This window comes from Salmo salar, chromosome ssa06 (assembly GCF_905237065.1).
Source record: "Salmo salar chromosome ssa06, Ssal_v3.1, whole genome shotgun sequence".
NCBI lineage: Eukaryota > Metazoa > Chordata > Actinopteri > Salmoniformes > Salmonidae > Salmo > Salmo salar.
The window spans coordinates 42,096,497-42,115,982 of NC_059447.1; the positions used below are offsets into that span (position 1 = coordinate 42,096,497).

Sequence of the window (19,486 nt, forward strand, 5' to 3'; positions counted from 1 at the left end):
AGTTATTTTTATGTGCACTATGTCATCAGGCACAGCCTTTTATCGGCAAAAAGTCAGTTTGATGGAAACATTTCTGATGGAAACAGTTTGAAGGAAACATTTCTGGTGGGAAAATGCTCATATTGTTTTATGCAGATTAAAAAAAATATTTGCATGAAAATCTGTCTCATTGTTTGGAAACCTAGCTACGGATAAAATATGTTTTACTGATAAAATGCTTTTTTTTACAGTGTTAGTTTCATTAGCAGTTGTACAATAGGATCGAAAATATAAGAAAACATACATTTGAGTGCACTGGGCCTTTTTAAAATAAACCTACAAATCCATCAGACAGACATTGCCTTTCAGTACACAAATATCGATCCTGGGTCATCTCGCTTGTTGTTCATGTAAAATATGCGCCTGCACAAAAAAATGTCGCCTAGACTCCAGACTCCGCGCGCATGAACATTTTATTCCAAATATATTAGCAAATAAAATATCTGTGGACTGTAAATGCTATATTATTTTCCTAAAACAAATCACCATATATATTGTTTTTATATAATTTTCTTTTATGCATTTGTACTTTTACAATAATATACAATCAGGCAATGTGAAGATAGTCTACATTTGTGCGTCACCTACGCTCGACGTGCGTTTGCATTGAGGGGTCCCTTATGTACATGGTTTGGAAAAAAGGAGAGAAAAACATTGTGATTAGTTCAAATAATTAGGAAAATAGCGATACAAATTTGAAACTACCGCACGTTTTGCACATAAAGGTAACGTTAAGTGTTTTTGTGCTGATATATTCTCCAGAACAAGGTATCTACTTTATTGTAGAAAAGCGAAACATCCACCACAACGCAGCATGGACGTTGGTTAGGGATGTCATTCATTCCCTATGTAACCGCTATGGCTAACTAGCTAGCGATCCCACCAAAACATAGCTAACTAGCTAAGAAATTATTGTAACTACTAGATATCTGTATTACAAAGTTGCACATTTTAGGCATTTTTAAAGTGAACCATTGTTTTTGAGGTGTGAGTTTGATGGGTTTCTTTTTCATTCTTTTCTCAACTTACCCGCCAGTGCATGTAGTATCTAGCTAACATTAACGTGTAGGTGTGTGCGTATGTACCTGAAACGTTATACATGAACATCTGAACCAATAACACAGCGAACTAATTGCAGAGTTAAAGTAGACCACATTCATTGGTTTGTAGCAGGTACTCTTTGCAGAAGGATAAATCATGTGGGTGTGTGTGATGCAATTTTAATGCGAATCCATTATGTTTTCATCTTACCCAGTCCCTTTCACAATGGAGACGGACCTGTATGACGAGTTTGGGAACTACATTGGGCCAGAACTAGACTCTGACGAGGATGATGATCTGGAGGCAGATGACAGAGATGCGGATGAGGTTTGATTACTGAAATCATCAGACAGCGTAGATGTTAATGCACATTACAATGCAGTCTAACAAAAATGAAGTAGGTGTGTTTATAATGTCTGGTCAATTCATGACATGCTTGTGTCCCTCTGCTTTGTGAAGGCTGACGAGGATGATGAGGATGAGCCGGCTGATGCTGATGAAGATGTCCCAGGAATGGAGGTAGTTCTGCACGAGGATAAGAAATACTATCCTACAGCAGAGGAAGTGTACGGGCCGGAGGTGGAAACTTTAGTCCAGGAAGAGGACGCACAGCCCCTCACAGGTCAGACACCACACACACACACACACAGATACAGTTTCACTAATACACACTTAAACACATGGATGCATTAACCTCTATGGGACCGGCGGGACGAATTCGTCCCACCTACGTAACAGCCACTGCCAGCCTGTGGCGCGATTTTCAAAATCTTCAAAATCCTATTACTTCAATTTCTCAAACATATGACTATTTTACAGCCATTTAAAGATAAGACTCTCGTTAATCTAACCACACTGTCCGATTTCAAAAAGGCTTTACAACGAAAGCAAAACATTAGATTATGTCAGCAGAGTACCAAGCCAGAAATAATCAGACACCCATTTTTCAAGCCAGCATATAATGTCACCAAAACCCAGAAGACAGCTAAATGCAGCACTCACCTTTGATGATCTTCATCAGATGACAACCCTAGGACATTATGTTATACAATACATGCATGTTTTGTTCAATCAAGTTCATATTTATATCAAAAACCAGCTTTTTACATTAGCATGTGACGTTCAGAACTAGCATACCCCCGCAAACTTACGGGGAATTCGCTAACATTTTACTAAATTACTCACGATAAACGTTCACAAAAAGCATAACAATTATTTTAAGAATTATAGATACAGACCTCCTCTATGCACTCGATATGTCCGATTTTAAAATAGCTTTTTGGTGAAAGCACATTTTGCAATATTCTAAGTACATAGCCCAGGCATCACGGGCTCGCTTATCTAGACACCCGGCAAGTTTAGCACTCACCATAATCATATTTACTATTATAAAAATGTCATTACCTTTTGTTGTCTTCGTCAGAATGCACACCCAGGACGTCTACTTCAATAACAAATGTTGGTTTGGTCCAAAATAATCCATCGTTATATCCGAATAGCGGCGTTTTGTTCGTATGCGTTCCAGACACTATCCGAAATAGTAAAGAAGTGTCGCGCTTGGCGCAATTCCTGACAATAAAATTCAAAGTATTCCATTGCCGTACGTCGAAGCATGTCAACCGCTGTTTAAAATCAATTTTTACGTCATTTTTCTCGTAGAAAAGCGATAATATTCCGACAGGGAATCTCCTTTTCGGCAAACAGAGGAAAAAATCCCAAAGGCGGGGCGGTCGGGGTCACGCGCATAAGCTAGTGTCTCTTGATGGGCCACTTGAGAAAGGCGATTATGTGTTTCAGCCTGGGGCTGGAATGACGACATTCTCTTTTTCCCGGGCTATGAGAGCCTATGGAAGACGTGGGAAGTGTCACGTTAGAGCAGAGATCCTTAGTAAATGATAGAGATGGCAAAGAAGTTCCAGAAATGGTCAGACAGGCCACTTCCTGTAAAGGAATCTCTCAGGTTTTGACCTGCCATTTGAGTTCTGTTATACTCACAGACACCATTCAAACAGTTTTAGAAAATTTAGGGTGTTTTCTATCCATATGTAATAAGTATATGCATATTCTAGTTACTGAGTAGGAGTGGTAACCAGATTAAATCGGGTATGTTTTTTATCCAGCCGTGTCAATGCTGCCCCCTAGCCCTAACAGGTTAATTCAGATACGATAGTGATAAACTGATTCACATTTTCTCTCCATCCCCATCAGAACCCATCATCAAGCCTGTAAGGAACAAGCAGTTCACTCTGATGGAACAAGAGCTGCCTTCCACTGTTTATGACATGGAGTACGTAATTAACCGGTCACCAGTTTGACTGTTGTAAACTAGACCTGCGTCTGTCTGTCTCTGTCTATACTCACAAAAGGTCGATGTTTAACCCCACCTCTCCTCCTCTGCGCAGGTTTCTGGCTGACCTAATGGACAGTCCCGAGCTGATCCGTAACGTCACACTGTGTGGCCACCTGCATCACGGCAAGGTCAAACACTCAGCAATTGACCCGCTTTAGAGCCACACCTGGCTGGATCATGGATGTCAGTAGCTAGGTTGTTCCCGCTATTGTGATTTTAACGGATTTGTTTCTTGTCTGCAGACGTGTTTCGTGGACTGCCTGATTGAACAGACACACCCAGAGATCAGGAAGAGAGACGACATGGATGTGAGTTTACTCTCCAGCTAGACTAAACTGCCCCAAAGTTGTTGCTCTCCTTTCATCCGAATTTGGAGAAATCCTCTAACCAGTTGTAATCTGAAATACTCTGTGTATACTGTAAGTGAGCCATTGACTCACAGCATTTTCCCGTGGTATTTCAGCTCCGTTACACAGATATCCTCTTCACTGAGCAGGAGGTAAGTTTTTATTGTATTCAGAGCTATGTCAATTTCTTGCAGAATTTTGCCTCTCCCGTAAAAGTGCATTGTATCGACTCCTATGTGGTGCCTCCACAGCGAGGGGTTGGTATCAAGAGCACCCCCGTCACAATGGTTCTTCCAGACTCCAGAGGCAAATCCTTCCTCTTCAACATCATGGACACACCAGGTATGCAAATCAAATCCAATGTAATTGGTCACGTACACATTTTCAGCAGATGTTATTGCGGGTGTAGCGAAGTGCTTGTGTTCCTAGGAAACGTAGGGGAGATTAAAAGAGTAATCAAGGGCGGTTGATTGATATAATTTCCCGCCTCACGGCGTGTGACGTTAGGTCAGCTGCTTTAGAAAGGCAGAGCGGGACCTCATACCCTTTGCCACCCCTGCAGGCCACGTCAACTTTTCGGATGAGGTGACATCAGGCATCCGACTCTCCGACGGCATCGTGCTTTTCATCGACGCGGCAGAAGGAGTGAGTCCTCTTGTTTTTTTTCTTCTTTTTAGCTCAAATCCCCATTCACCGCGGCGCATCTCCATCTTGTCGCACTTCTAGTATCAGACTTTGCTTCTGTTTGGCCTAAAGACGCAGGCTTTTGTGTTTCCACCTCTGAGGCCTGGCCCCAAAAAGTCAAATGTACCATTCCTAACCCAGGCCTCTGCTCCCCTGTCTGTCTTTAGGTGATGTTGAACACCGAGCGTCTGATCAAGCACGCAGTCCAGGAGCGTCTGGCCATCACCATCTGCATCAACAAGGTGGACCGCCTCATCGTGGAGCTCAAGCTGCCCCCTACAGACGCCTACTACAAACTACGCCACATAGTGGACGAGGTCAACGCCATGCTCAGGTACTGACGTGGGGAGGGCCTGGTAACCATGGCTACGGGGCTGACACTGAGGGGTGTGGAGGAAAGGAAATATCGACCGATTTCAGATGAGATTGCGACGAGTAGCAAGCAGAGCACAGAGCATTTGTAAAGAAGATTCCAGTGCAGAGTGAAACCATGAATGTGAAAACAAACTGCTAGCATTGAGATTAGCCTGTTGTGGTATAGTGTTCCAGTGTGTGTCATTGACTGTGGCTCCACTCTCCCCTTTCCGTCAGCACCTACTCTACAGACGAGAATCTGGTGGTGTCTCCTCTCCTGGGGAACGTGTGTTTTGCCAGCTCTCAGTACTGCGTTTGCTTCACACTGGGCTCCTTCGCCAAGATCTACTCTGACACCTACGGTGAGAGACCCCCCCCCCCAGTTCCACACACTGGTCACTTTCTCCCACACCTCTTGATATCTGTAACTGTAAACACATTTCTGACATGACCAGACCTGGTAGGTTCTCGTTTTAACCCTAAGAGCAACTGTTAAAAATGACGCTGTTAACCCTTCTCTCTGGTGTTGCAGGTGACATCAACTACACAGAGTTTGCCAAGAGGCTGTGGGGAGACATTTACTTCAACCCCAAAACGTAAGTGGTTTTCATTTAGGGTCATTTAGGCTTTTTATCTGTAATGCACGGCAAGAACCCTGTCTTGCCTTCTCTTCTCAGGCGCAAGTTCACTAAGAAAGCCCCCACCAGTAACTCCCAGCGTAGCTTTGTGGAGTTTGTGCTGGAGCCTCTGTACAAGATCCTATCCCAGGTAAGACCCCTCTAACACAGTCATCTCCTAGATAGAAAACAAATCGTATACGCTACAAAGCACAGATGAGCACTTTAGGGTAGACATGTCTGTTCCCTGAAAAACACACTATTCCTGAGAGTCCAAAAAGGAAAAGGTGATTGCATCTCCCCTAAAAGACATACTGTTTTTTTTCAGATCACCGTGCTCTTACTTAAAAGCTGACGCATTGCGACCCTGATCGGTCTTTGTCACAGAAAGGAAGCTTTGAGAAAGACCGAGCGAAACACGTCAGCTTATGAGATCAATCGGAGCACCATGAATTGAAAAGTGTTGTTGCAGCCTTTCATGGGAGATGCCGTCACATTTTCTTGTTTGAACTGAATGACTTTACCCAGATGACCACCCCATTCCATAGAAGCCTTTTAAGTAGCGCTAGCACATTTAGAAATTACACTACCCCCTTCTCTCGCTCTCTCTTGCTCTCTCTCCCTCTCTCTCTCTCTCTCTCCCTCTTTTCTCCCTCTCTCTCTCCCTCTCTCTCGCTCCCAGGTGGTTGGTGACTGTGACACATCTCTGCCTCGGGTGCTAGATGAGCTGGGCATCCACCTGGTCAAAGAGGAGCTGAAGCTCAACATCAGGCCTCTACTCAGGCTGGTCTGTAAGCGCTTCTTTGGAGAGTTCACCGGTACGCACGCCATCCGCCGCCCCCGTTTCCTCTCTGACCTCCACTGCCTACTTATATACCACTCAGTAACTGTATCTCATGTTTAATCTTATTCACAGAGGTCATTTACAGTTGAGCCATGTTTATCTTCTGCCTTTTAGAGAAGCTTAATTCTGTTGGACGCGTTCTCATTATCGACTCACTGTACGTGGTTACCGCGCTAGCCAGTGTATCTGCCTACAGCCTTGGATAATCAGGGGTATAATTGCACACAATGTTATGTTTCTGGTGAATGTGACAAACACGTTCATGTGAAGCCGAGCATGACCTCCCTCCCTCCCTCCCTCCTGCAGGCTTTGTGGACATGTGTGTGCAGCACATCCCTTCACCACAGGGGGGCGCCAAGAACAAGATAGAGCACAGCTACACTGGAGGACTGGATTCAGACCTGGGGGAGGCCATGGCAGAATGCGACCCAGATGTGAGTGTGACAGAGTGGGGGGAAACACAGGGTGTGTGTGTGTGTGTGTGTGTGTGTGTGTGTGTGTGTGAGAGAGAGAGACGGGTGGTGGTAGTTTTCTAATAGGTGGAATCTGTTTTCAGTGTTAATCAATAGCCTCATTGCAATTAAGCAAGCAAGCGGGCGATTGTAATTGACTGGGAGTGAAGAAATAAATCGATCACAAACATTCCAAATGCCCTTCAGAGATCCTCTAGCCAATAATGAAGGGAGAGGCTTGAGATGTAACAAATAGTTGCTCTGTTAGACAAGGTTAACTAAGTTTATCTATTTCCTTTTACCCTCTTTCCTCTCCCTTTATCCCTTCTTGTTGCTTGTTCTCTTTCCCCTCTTCTCTCCTCCCATCCAGGGTCCGCTGATGTGCCACACAACTAAGATGTACAGTACTGAGGACGGGGTGCAGTTCCATGCGTTCGGCCGGGTGCTGAGCGGTACCATCCAGGCGGGCCAGCCAGTCAAGGTGCTGGGAGAGAACTACACTCTGGAGGACGAGGAGGACTCGCAGGTCTGCACGGTGGGACGTCTCTGGATCAACGTCGCCAGGTAATGAGTCATTGTTAATGTGCCACCTCGCGGACACATCACTTGACCTGCGTTCCAAATGGCACTCTATTCCATACATGGTGTACTAATTTGGACCAGAGCTTAATGGGCCCTAGTCAAAAGTAACAAGCTGAACAGACCCGACACGTCGCGTGCATGAGTGTTGCAAAATAAATTTAGAAATCCATGTTACTCAATTATTGCACCCACACTGCTCGCGCGCGTCAACGAGCATCTGCACGATGGCGCACGTGCACAGCCAGTTTAGGTTCCGTGTAACGTGCTATATAGGGAATAGGGGGCCATTTGGGTGTTCAAGCATGAGTGTTCATTATAGCAAGTTGTCAGTTATGTGTTCATTAGTCTAACCACTCTTTGTGTTTCTTCCCTAGTCTCTGGTCCTCAATATTATAGTAATTTGGTGGATGCTGATAATTGTCCTATTTCACATGTACAAGTGTGTATTATACACATGTGAATTAGAGATGTTTTTTTTGCCTATCCCAACTCCCCCTGAGATGTCATTATATGTCATCTCTGTGTTCAGTATGAGATGTTGTTTGTCATTTACCCCAGCAGTTGTAGCTCAAACCCCTTCATGTTCTAAACCACAGGTACCAGATAGAGGTGAACCGTGTGCCTGCTGGCAACTGGGTTCTCATTGAGGGCTGCGACCAGCCCATCGTCAAGACGGCCACCATCACCGAGCCCAGAGGGAACGAGGAAGCCCAGATCTTCCGGCCGCTCAAGTTCAACACGGCGTCTGTCATCAAGATCGCTGTGGAGCCAGTCAACCCGTCAGAGCTGCCCAAGATGTTGGACGGACTGCGGAAGGTCAATAAGAGCTACCCCTCTCTCACCACCAAGGTGGAGGAGTCAGGGGAACATGTTATCCTGGGTACTGGGGAACTCTACCTGGACTGTGTCATGCACGACCTGCGGAAGATGTACTCTGAGATCGACATCAAGGTCAGTTCTCGCTCTCTCACATGTCTCTTCACCCAATTGGAACAACAAACTAATCTTCCTGTATCGGGATTGTAACGTCTTAAACAAAATACCCTTCATGTCTAGTGTTATTCCTTGATTGGTTTTCCAGTACTGAATGTCTCCCTTTCTCCTCTTTCTCCCAGGTGGCTGACCCCGTGGTGACCTTCTGTGAGACGGTAGTGGAGACGTCGTCTCTCAAGTGCTTTGCCGAGACGCCGAACAAGAAGTAAGCATCCACCATCATCTCCCATTGGGTCACCAGTGACCTAGCCTACAGTACCACTAAACGACTAGTGTAGACTGTGTGCATCCCAAATGGCACCCTATTTCCTTCTGTGGTGCACTACTTTTGACTCTGGTTGGAAGTAGTGCACTATATAGGGAATAGGGTGTCCTATGGGGACGTATTCAGTTTCATGTTGAGGTTAGTGTGACGTGTCTAGACCAGCTGTATGGGTGACCTGAGTGCTGTGGCTGTTTGCCTGTGTGATTGACGGCTGTGTGTTTTGATTGACAGGAATAAGATCACCATGATTGCCGAGCCGCTGGAAAAGGGCCTGGCTGAGGACATAGAGAACGAGGTGGTGCAGATCACGTGGAACAGGTACGGGACACACACACACACACACACACACACACACAACTGCACACTGCCTATTCATACGAAGAGTTCACCTGCTGTATCCTCCTACCTGTCCACATGTCAGTGTCTCAACCCAGACAGACACCTGCCAATACAGAACACCTGTCTTGACCATACCTTGAGGCCTATCCTCCTATCCGCAGCTGTAGCCCAGTGTGTGTGTGTGTTTTGGAAGTGGGCAGTGTCCGGCCAGCTGTATGCTGCTCATCTGTGAACCCATCTGGGCCTGGCATTGCCAACATGAGCCACGGTGCCAAAGCAGTGACACACTTTAACTTGACTTGATTAAACAAACTCTGTTCCTCTTCCTGTCACCCCCCCCCCCCATCCCCATCCCCATCCCCATGGACGCCACTCACTAATCCATCCTGTTTAATCTCTGGTTCCAGGAAGAAGCTGGGAGAGTTTTTCCAGACCAAGTATGACTGGGATCTACTGGCTGCCAGGTCTATCTGGGCCTTTGGGCCCGACACCACCGGGCCTAACATCCTGGTAGATGACACCCTGCCTTCTGAGGTGAGACCAGGGCTCTGGGGTTGGGATGGGTAAGGCTGGGCTATGGGTGGTGTGGAGGGCTGGTGGTCTTGGTGTCATCCTGGGCTGAGGTGGGTTGGGCAGGCTAGGGCTCTGGGGTCAGCCTGCCTGTCTCTAGGCCAAACTGTAAACAGACGGAGTGCGTGTTAAAGTGATTCAGAATGACTGCTCTCCAGCAGACGTGTGAAAATGCATCGATGGATGTGTCAGTGTGTTTGGCCCTCTGACACCGGTGTGACCGTGGTGACATTGACCCATTGAGTGGCACGGACAGCAGTGCCCGGTCGTCGGGCGCAACCACCTCTGTATTTCTTAGTGTTATGCCACCTGGAGTCAAGGAAATATGTTCTCGTTGATGATAAATCAATCTCTCCATAGTGATCTTTGATTATGTCACTGAATCACACTGTAGGGTGTATTGAAGGCAATTTTGTGTCCACTTGTATTCAGACGTGTGAAGCTTTGCGTGAGGGATATGTCTCCAGATAGTTGACGGTGTGTTGTTGTGTGCAGGTGGACAAGGCTCTGCTGGGCTCGGTTAAGGACAGCATCGTCCAGGGCTTCCAATGGGGCACCAGGGAGGGGCCTCTGTGTGACGAACGTAAGTGTCTTACCACTCTTTTCACTCACGCACAATCACCTAACAGCTAAACTCAGCAAAAAAAGAAACGTCCCTTTTTTCAGGACCCTGTCTTTCAGAGATAATTTGTAAAAATCCAAATAACTTCACAGATCTTCATTTGTAAAGGGTTTAAACACTGTTTCCCATGCTTGTTCAATGAACCGTAAACAATTAATGAACATGCACCTATGGAACGGTCGTTAAGACACTAACCGCTTACAGACAGTAGGCAATTAAGGTCACAGTTATGAAAACTTAGGACACTAAAGAGGCCTTTCTACTGACTCTGAAAAACACCAAAAGAAAGACGCCCAGGGTCCCTGCTCAGGCATGCTGCAAGGAGGCATGAGGGCAATAAATTGCAATGTCTGTACTGTGAGACGCCCAAGACAGAGCTACAGGGAGACAGGACAGACAGCTGATCGTCCTCGCAGTGGCAGACCACGTGTAACAACACCTGCACAGGATCGGTACATCCGAACATCACACCTGCGGGACAGGTACAGGATGGCAACAACAACTGCCTGAGTTACACCAGGAACGGACAATCCCTCCATCAGTGCTCAGACTGTCCGCAATAGGCTGAGAGAGGCTGGACTGAGGGCTTGTAGGCCTGTTGTAAGGCAGGTCCTCACCAGACATCACCGGCAACAATGTTGCCTATGGGCGCAAACCCACCGTTGCTAGACCAGTCAGGACTGGCAAAAAGTGCTCTTCACTGACGAGTCGCGGTTTTGTCTCACCAGGGGTGATGGTCGGATTTGCGTTTATCGTCAAAGGAATGAGCGTTACACTGATACCTGTATTCTGGAGCGGGATCAATTTGGAGGTGGAGGGTCCGTCATGGTCTGGGGCGATGTGTCACAGCATTATCGGACTGAGCTTGTTGTCATTGCAGGCAATCTCAATGCTGTGCGTTACAGGGAAGACATCCTCCTCCCTCATGTGGTACCCTTCCTGCAGGCTCATCCTGACATGACCCTCCAGCATGACAATGCCACCACGCACAGAAGGAGCAGTATGGCTGATTACCTGCAAGACAGGAATGTCAGTGTACTGCCATGGCCAGCGAAGAGCCCGGATTGAACACCTGGGACCTGTTGGATCGGAGGGTGAGGGCTAAGTCCATTCCCCCTAGAAATGTCTGGGAACTTGCGGGTGCTTTGGTGGAAGAGTGGGCTAACATCTCACAGCAAGAACTGGCAAATCTGGTGCAGTCCATGAGAAGGAGATGCACTGCAGTACTTAATGCAGCTGGTGGCCACATCAGATACTGTTACTTTGAGAACTTGTTCAGTTTATGTCTTATGTTCATACTAGAGTTCGACCGATTAATCGGAATGGCCGATTAATTAGGGCCAATTTCAGGTTTTCATAATAATCGGTAATCTGCCATTTAAAAAAAAAAAATTACACTGATTATGGCCGATTGCACTCCACGGGGAGACTGCGTGGCAGGCTGACTACCTGTTATGCGAGTGCAGCAAGGAGCCATGGTAAGGTGCTAGCTAGCATTAAACTTCATCTTATAAAAAAACAATTAATCTTAACATAATCACTAGTTAACTACACATGGTTGATGATATTACTAGTTTATGTAGCTTGCCCTGCGGTGCATACAATCGATGCGGTGCCTGTTAATTTATCATTGAATTACAGCCTACTTCGCCAAACGGGTGATATAACAAGCGCATTCGCGAAAAAAGCACTGTCGTTGCACCAATGTGTACCTAACCATAAACATCAATCTCTCTCTTAAAATCAATACACAAGTATATATTTTTAAACCTGCATATTTAGTTAATATTGCCTGCTAACATGAATTTCTTTTAACAAGGGAAATTGTGTCACTTCTCTTGCGTTCTGTGCAAGCAGAGTCAGGGTATATGCAGCAGTTTGGGCCGCCTGGCTCGTTGCGAACTGTGTGAAGACCATTTCTTCCTAACAAAGACCGTAATTCATTTGCCAGAATTGTACATAAATATGACTTAACATTGAAGGTTGTGCAATGTAAGAGCAATATTTAGACTTATGGATGCCACCTGTTAGATAAAATACGGAATGATTCCGTATTTCACTGATTTTAACTGACCGTATTTTGTTTTCCAAATGATCGTTTCCGGATTTGACCATATTAATGACCTACGGCTTGTATTTCTGTGTGTTATTATATTAAAATGAATGATTTGATAGAGCAGTCTGACTGAGCGGTGGTAGGCAGCAGCAGGCTCGTAAGCATTCATTCAAATAGCACTTTCCTGCATTTGCCAGTTCTTAGCAATGCTTGAATCACAGCGCTGTTTATGACTTCAAGCCTATCAACTCCCGAGATTAGGCTGGCAATACTAAAGTACCTATTACAACATCCAATAGTCAAAGGTATATGAAATACAAATGGTATAGAGAGAAATAGTCCTTTAATAACTACAACCTAAAACTTCTTACCTGGGAATATTGAAGACTCATGTTAAAAGGAACCACCAGCTTTCATATGTTCTCATGTTCTGAGCAAGGAACTTAAACGTTAGCTTTTTTACATGGCACATATTGCACTTTTACTTTCTTCTCCAACACTTTGTTTTTGCATTATTTAAACCGAATTGAACTTGTTTCATTAATTATTTGAGACTAAATTGATTATTGATGTATTATATTAAGTTAAAATAGGTGTTCATTCAGTATTGTTGTAATTGTCATTATTACAAACAAAAAAAAAAAAATATATATATATATATATATATATATATATATATATATATATATATATATATATACATATATATATAAATAAATAAAATGGGTCGATTTAATCGGTATCAGCTTTTTTTGGTCCTCCAATAATCGGGATCGGCGTTGAAAAAATCATAATTGGTCGACCTCTAGTTCATACAAATATTTCCACATGTTAAGTTTGCTGAAAATAAACGCAATTGACAGTGAGAGGAAACATTTTTTTTTTGCTGCTGAGTTTCTATATCCCCTCCCTAGCTATCAGAAACGTGAAGTTTAAGATCCTGGATGCGGTCATAGCACAGGAACCTCTACACAGAGGAGGAGGACAGGTCATCCCCACAGCCAGGAGAGTGGTGTACTCTGCCTTCCTCATGGTGAGATCATCCCCCTCTCTCTCTACCTCCTTCTCCTTTCTTCCACCTTTCATTAACTCTCGCTCCCTCTTGTTTCCTATCCTTTTTCTCCTGAGTTTCATTACCGTGATTGAAGTGCAGATTTCATCTGACTTTCTCTTTTTTTGAATTGAAGTGTGATAGCTTCCCTCTTTCAAGGGTTTTCTCCTTTTTTGTTGGTTCCTTGCATCCCTCCATCATTGCCCGCCTCTCGACTTCGACTTTCTCCGCTGTTCTTTCCTCCCCTGTCCTCTATCTTCTTTGGCTCTCCCTCCTGCCCTCCTCTGGTTCTCCTAATGGCTGTCCCAATTACTGTCCCTCTCCTGTCCCTCCCAGGCCACCCCCAGGTTGATGGAGCCCTATTACTTTGTCGAGGTCCAGGCCCCAGCTGACTGTGTGTCTGCTGTGTACACAGTACTGGCCAGACGGAGGTGAGGCCCGCAAACCACTAAATAACAATGTCTCCTCTGTACCATCCCAATTACCCCACCCATAACTTCTTGACTGACATTTTTAAACCTTCACCTGGAAAGCTGAACGTGGAAATATTGTTCTGATTGCTCAGATGTGTTTTTTGTGTTATTTTCTTTGTTACAATTCTATCTGCTGTGTTTTGGTGTTGTGCCCCAGAGGTCATGTGACCCAGGACGCCCCCATCCCCGGGTCTCCCCTCTACACCATCAAGGCCTTCATCCCAGCCATCGACTCGTTTGGCTTCGAGACTGACCTGAGAACACACACACAGGGACAGGCCTTCTCCCTGTCTGTCTTCCACCACTGGCAGGTAGGATCACACGGACGTGCCCTCTTTATTTATGCCCACCAGCTGTGCTAACATGCACATGCACACACGCTCGGACACAATGATGCCAGCCACTGAGTGAATTAGTTTGGATGCTGACTAGAAGGGTGTTGAGTCAGCAACTATTGTGTACACTACAGTTGTCTCTCTCTCTCTCTCTCTCTCTCCTCCTCTTTGGCTGTGTCAGGCAAAATGAATTTGCTCCCGTCGCCCTCATTTGCCCCAGCCTGCTTCTCTCCTCTAGTCTTCCCTCTTCTGTAAAGTGAAACGCAGGCTATTCCTCCTCTGTAGCGTGATCATGATCATCACCCCCTCCCAGTGTGTGGAGAAACAGTGTGGTGTGACGGCGTTTAGCGGCCCTGCTCCATCTGTTCGTTGGGCTGCAGACGCTCCATTGATTTTCCTCCCGTTCAATCTTTCCCCCCGCAGGCCTGGGGTTTTGTTACAGCACAGTCCTCGGGATTTGTCCCAAATGGCACCCTACTCCCTATTTAGGCTAGTGCGCTAATATTGACCTGGGCCCATAGGGCTAAATAGGGAATATGGTGCCATTTGGGATTGGAACGCAGCCCCACACGGAGGAGGGAGTGAGAGATTGCAGAGTTGGCGAAACAACCTCTTGCCTGATTTGGGGCCAAGAGACTCCCTTGCTCTCCCTCCAACAGCCATGTAACATTTCCACATGAAAACGGGATTGAGGTGTCGGTGAAGATGACAGGTTTAAGTCATCATTTTAAAACGCCATTCTACTCAGAACTAGATGTGCTAACGTCGCGGCGATGAAGAGTGACGTGACGTGACAGAGTGACGTGTTAGTTTTGGCTGGCTGTAGGTTGACGGTAAATCCCCCTGACTCAGTGACATTGGGAACGCCGGCTGACTAGTAGAGAATGAATCACGTGTTTGAGTGGCGAAACGTTTTAAGGACAGTGGTGGTGACTATTATACGAGGCCTCTACTCAGGTTTCAGCTTCTGTATGTCTGGTTGTCTGTTTGTTCCATAATGTGACGCCGTAGACTAGATGTGGAATTTCTCAAACTGAAATTGTCCTTTGCACCCCTTCTCTTTTCAACCCTCTCCTGACCCCTGTTTCTTCTCTCTCCTCTCCCCCCAGATTGTCCCTGGTGACCCCCTGGACAAGAGTATCGTGATCAGGCCGCTGGAGCCCCAGCCTGCCCCTCACCTGGCCAGAGAGTTCATGATCAAGACCCGCCGGCGCAAGGTACATATACGGCCCACCCCCTTCACCATGTCTGAGGGAAGGTGTGCCTTAAGTATGTACTGTTACCTATTGACCCTGCACATCACGACCATGTGACTGACTGACTCCCTGGTTTCCATGCAGGGTCTGAGTGAGGATGTGAGCATCAGCAAGTTCTTCGACGACCCTATGTTGTTGGAGCTGGCCAAGCAGGACGTGGTGCTCAACTACCCCATGTGAGGCGTCAGGAGACGGGGAGAGAACGACCGGGGGTGCTACCCTCCTCCACCAGCACCACAACCAACATCCCCGCACCACACCGTATGGGACTCAAAACCCCACTGAGGTGGGTGGACATTGTCACAGAGGGATGCAGGGTCTGCCAGTTTTGTTTCCTGCCTTCATATTTTGGCGATTTATGTGGACTTTGTTAACCAGGTGAAGTCACTTACCCTCATCAATGACTTAAGTTAATCAATGAAGCACTGATATGGAACCCGACAGACCCTGCAACCTCCTGTTAAGACTTTGCCCACCCGTGCTCTCCTTGTAGGAGGGACTTTTTATTATGATACAACTGCATCTAAGGTTGTAGGGGTTGGCGTGATGTGGGATAGCAACATCTCTGACGCCTCTCGTCATCAGCGCAATGAATAATACTGCTGAGGTGTTTCCCCTCTCATCAATGTCTTGTTTATTTTTTTACATGTATAAATTCCCAAATATTTTGTAGATGTAAGATGACTTGAAAGCAGGCTTGTGTGTTTGATGTTTTTTTTAATTATGAAATTGGATGTCTTAAGGCTGTTTTGAGTAAAAAAAATAAAAATATGCCTGTGAAATTAGTTTTATTTGGATCCATAACCAACTCAGGTAACTTTAGGTTCTTCACTTCCTTCCAGGCGTTTAGTTTGGTTCACATTCAGGGTCCTTTTCTGTAGTTACTGTATGTACCTCATGACCTTGGTGTGTTGCACTGTATGTATATGGGCGGTGGTGTCGGGCAGAAGTGGGCGTGTACAGTGCGGAGTGCCATGTTGGAGCACAGGCGTCCGTGTGAATGATTGGCATGTCTGTTTGGGGTGCTGTGTGGGCCGTGACTGATGGACAGGCCTCTGGATTGGGATAGGCAGGCACGGAAGATGGACGTCGGGACCAGGGTCACACACGCTGGAGCACAAAGCCTCTATCTTAGACTTTCTGTGATTCATCACATTCTATCTCTTCAACTGTAGTTGGAGGTGAAGGTCCAAGGTCCCTCCCCGTAGGACCTTCTTCTCCAGTGGGTTTTGAGAAGGAATCGAGCACAGATTGAGAAAGGTAGCATGATGGGAGAAAGAAGTTAAAACAAATGGACGGGCTGATGGTTTTATTGCTGACTGCGCCTCTTGGTGCCCTGATGATAAATGTTAAAGTAAGTATGAAGTCAATGATTCCCAATGCTTTTCCCACTGTGACCCAACTAAAGTCTTGAGTGCACAAGGAATTGGCTCTGAGATACAACATTTGGCAAAAACTTGTGACATATTTGCATAATAGCGTAAATATAACCACTATGTGAGTGTTAGGAAGCAGGCCTTGTTTCAGTACACTTGACTAATAATGGGTTATTCCCTTGTTTTGATGACTTGGTGTGTGGTTAACTCTGGCGGTCACACCTAGAGAGCTCTGACATCTCAGCTGTATGCCCATCACGGTGACTAGAATGGGCAGGGAGACGCAGGGTGGGGACGGGACTGGACCTGGAGGGTTAAAAAAAGGTCTCGGGTAGCTTTGACATTTTGACTGAATGTCAATCGTGAGAACTCTGTGGGTCTGGTTTTCATTGGCGGAGACACTGGTACATTGAGATATGGGTATTGCGATATCTTCTGTGTATAGTCATGTAAAACATAAAATGTATCCAGGTCCCACACAGTTGAATGTTCCAGCAGGTTATTAAAAGTCCAATGCAGCCATTTTTTATCTAAGATATCAAATCATTTCTGGGTAACAAGTGATTGTGTTAAATTAAAATGGTAAAAAAAATAAGCAAATAGCTTCTTACCAAAGAGCAATTTCTCAAGCAAGAATTTGGCTAGGACTGTCTTGGATGGGAACATTTTTAAATAGCTGTTATTGGCAGAGAGGTTTGGACCCCTCTTACTTATTAGCCTATTAACTAATTTACTAATGTCACCAGGCAGGTCAGAATTCCATCCCACCAAACAGGCTGAAATTTCAGCCGTTCTTTTCAAACAGCATTATCATAATTTTCACAATTTCACAGTATTATTCCAAACTCATAGTGTGGAAATAGATATAGAACACGAGGAAATCATGTTTTTGACTGCACTGGGCTTTTAAATGCGTTTATAAATGTTTTATGACTTTACTTTTTGTATCTTGCACATGTAGACCATCCAATGACATCAGTGTCGTCAGTGTCAAACACGGCATTTACAAGAGTCAGTGTGTTGCTATATAACCAAGTCCCCTCCCCTCCTTCGATGGCGTCAAATCCCTCTTCCACACTGCTGGTATGTACTGTACAGTGTGTGAATGTGTCTTTTAACCCTCTGCAGTGGTCCCATCTCTCTCCATACCCCATGCTGGCTGGCGTGAGTTGTGATTGTACGTGGCCCTGGGCAGCTGGACGGATGGCAGTGGTTCCTGCCCGTCTGAATGCACGTCCCCTGAGCGCTCGCTGCAATCTGTGGTCTCTGTTGCTAAGTATAGACGAGCGACGCTAGAGACTGCTCTCTGCTATGGCCTGGCTGAGGGCCCCCTCCCCAGCAAGGCCTTCCCTCTCTCCTCTCATCCACTCTCATCTGTCTCTTTTCATCTGCTCGATCCCTCCGCTTTTCCTCTCCTCTTTCATTTCCTCGGTCTGTCTTTTCCACCTCTGGTTCTGTCATCTGCCTCTCTCTCTTTCAGTCTCACCTCTCCATCACAAGCAGTCGCATACATTCCTCTCACATCCACCCAGCAGAAAACATATGTCTATTGTGATAAGAAATGTAATAATATATCATATTATTTACATTAGTTTATTAGTGCTACCAACCACAGTACCCGTAGACTGAGCAGTGACTGGTGGCTAAATGCTAAATCTATTTCTCCCTTGATCAGCAGATGACTAGAGAGTGGTAGACAGTAGGTGGCTTGATGACAGAGCTGTATGTATAAGTAGAGGTTATTACCTAATCCTTTAATGGGGTGGAGGGTTTGTGGCTGCCTTGACCTCCCCTCCATCCTTCCCTTCCTGAAGTCGCACATGTCCTAAAGACACACGGGGGCGCCATTGCTGCCTGGCCGGCCGGTCCGTGGCAAGTGGTGGTCCGGCAAGGTCGGGAATACTGAACAAACAAAGGGAAAGAAGAAAAAAAAAAACACATGACTGTGTGACTCCCTCACCCCTAGGGCACCTGAAGGACCCAAAACACTGAATCATCATCCTCCGATGATGAGAGATCACAGGATCTGTAGAGGTCAGGCTACACTGCAGAACACAGCCAGCTAGGCAGGGCTACACAGACACGTCTGCCCGAAAAAGCGAGACAGGGTGGAGTATATTGGAACCACACTGAAGAATTAGGCCTCAAACTTAACTAGCCTTGTTTCAATTAGCCAAATTAGCCATGTGTTCCCTGGCTTGAGGCTTCACAAAGGCAGGTCAACACTAGACCCCACCTCTCTCAGTACTGAGCAGTTAGTTATGGAATGGCATGGATGGAGTGGCTATGTTCCTTTCCAGTATGGAGCAGGAGTGAGAATGTTAACGTTCTTTCCAGTGAATCAAGAATGGAAGATTTGACTCCATGGGATCATGATATGGAAGGGACTCTTTGGAACTTAATCTTCTCCTTGGTAGACTGTTGTCTTGGGCCTGGCGGTGGAGACTGTCAATTACACTCTGCATTATGGGTCATCCAACAGAGTGAAGTCATGAAAGTCGTATTGGAATCCCAACTTTCCTCTCTCCTCGGGCTCTTGGTGTTGAGCAGCAGCAACTGAACAGAACTAACGAGTGTAAACCTGGCATCAGCCTCTTCTCTGGGCGCCCTCACAGGCAGAGCCCAAACCCAACCAATCCTGTCAAGCCTGTCCTGATTTGACAGGCGCTATCACTATGGAGAGAGGATGAGGGACTGCCACTGGTCACAGCGGGAACCCGGTTCCGTTGTCACACTCCGTTTCATTGCCCCAAGGTTATGTCAAAAAGGACCTGCATTGTTCTACGGTTGGAACTTTCCGTGTCTCTTCGCGCGCTTCTCAGTGATGGAAGAAGTAGAAA

The 19,486-nt window shown here is 45.9% G+C and overlaps 1 protein-coding gene across 2 annotated transcripts; it reads left to right on the forward strand.

Moving 5' to 3' along the window:
* Window positions 1–611: 611 nt before the first annotated feature.
* Window positions 612–16,052, forward strand: LOC106607257 (116 kDa U5 small nuclear ribonucleoprotein component). 2 transcript variants are annotated; one of them, XM_014204045.2, is made up of 26 exons: window positions 623–764; window positions 1,295–1,407; window positions 1,540–1,702; window positions 3,289–3,367; window positions 3,483–3,558; window positions 3,673–3,738; window positions 3,894–3,929; window positions 4,029–4,119; window positions 4,340–4,422; window positions 4,629–4,795; window positions 5,053–5,177; window positions 5,348–5,411; window positions 5,493–5,583; window positions 6,115–6,250; window positions 6,583–6,710; window positions 7,099–7,292; window positions 7,907–8,261; window positions 8,426–8,508; window positions 8,800–8,886; window positions 9,315–9,441; window positions 9,973–10,060; window positions 13,070–13,188; window positions 13,543–13,637; window positions 13,837–13,990; window positions 15,124–15,231; window positions 15,355–16,052. In XM_014204045.2, the coding sequence occupies exons 2-26, from the start codon at window positions 1,306–1,308 to the stop codon at window positions 15,448–15,450; spliced, it is 2,913 nt and encodes a 970-aa protein (XP_014059520.1). In that variant the 5' UTR covers window positions 623–764; window positions 1,295–1,305; the 3' UTR covers window positions 15,451–16,052. The 2 variants fall into 2 exon arrangements, with proteins under 2 accessions (XP_045576556.1, XP_014059520.1); XM_045720600.1 differs by lacking the exon at window positions 3,894–3,929 and having other exon boundaries at window positions 612–764; window positions 3,972–4,119.
* The last annotated feature ends 3,434 nt before the right edge of the window (window positions 16,053–19,486 follow it).

What these genes read in the sequence shown, in the direction of transcription:
- LOC106607257 (XM_045720600.1), top strand. Translation starts at nt 1,306, where the DNA reads ATGGAGACGGACCTGTATGACGAGTTTGGGAACTACATTGGGCCAGAA. An exon ending in CTGTCTTCCACCACTGGCAG is followed by an intron (nt 13,991 to 15,123) that starts GTAGGATCACAC and finishes CTCTCCCCCCAG; the next exon opens with ATTGTCCCTGGTGACCCCCT. An exon ending in TCAAGACCCGCCGGCGCAAG is followed by an intron (nt 15,232 to 15,354) that starts GTACATATACGG and finishes GTTTCCATGCAG; the next exon opens with GGTCTGAGTGAGGATGTGAG.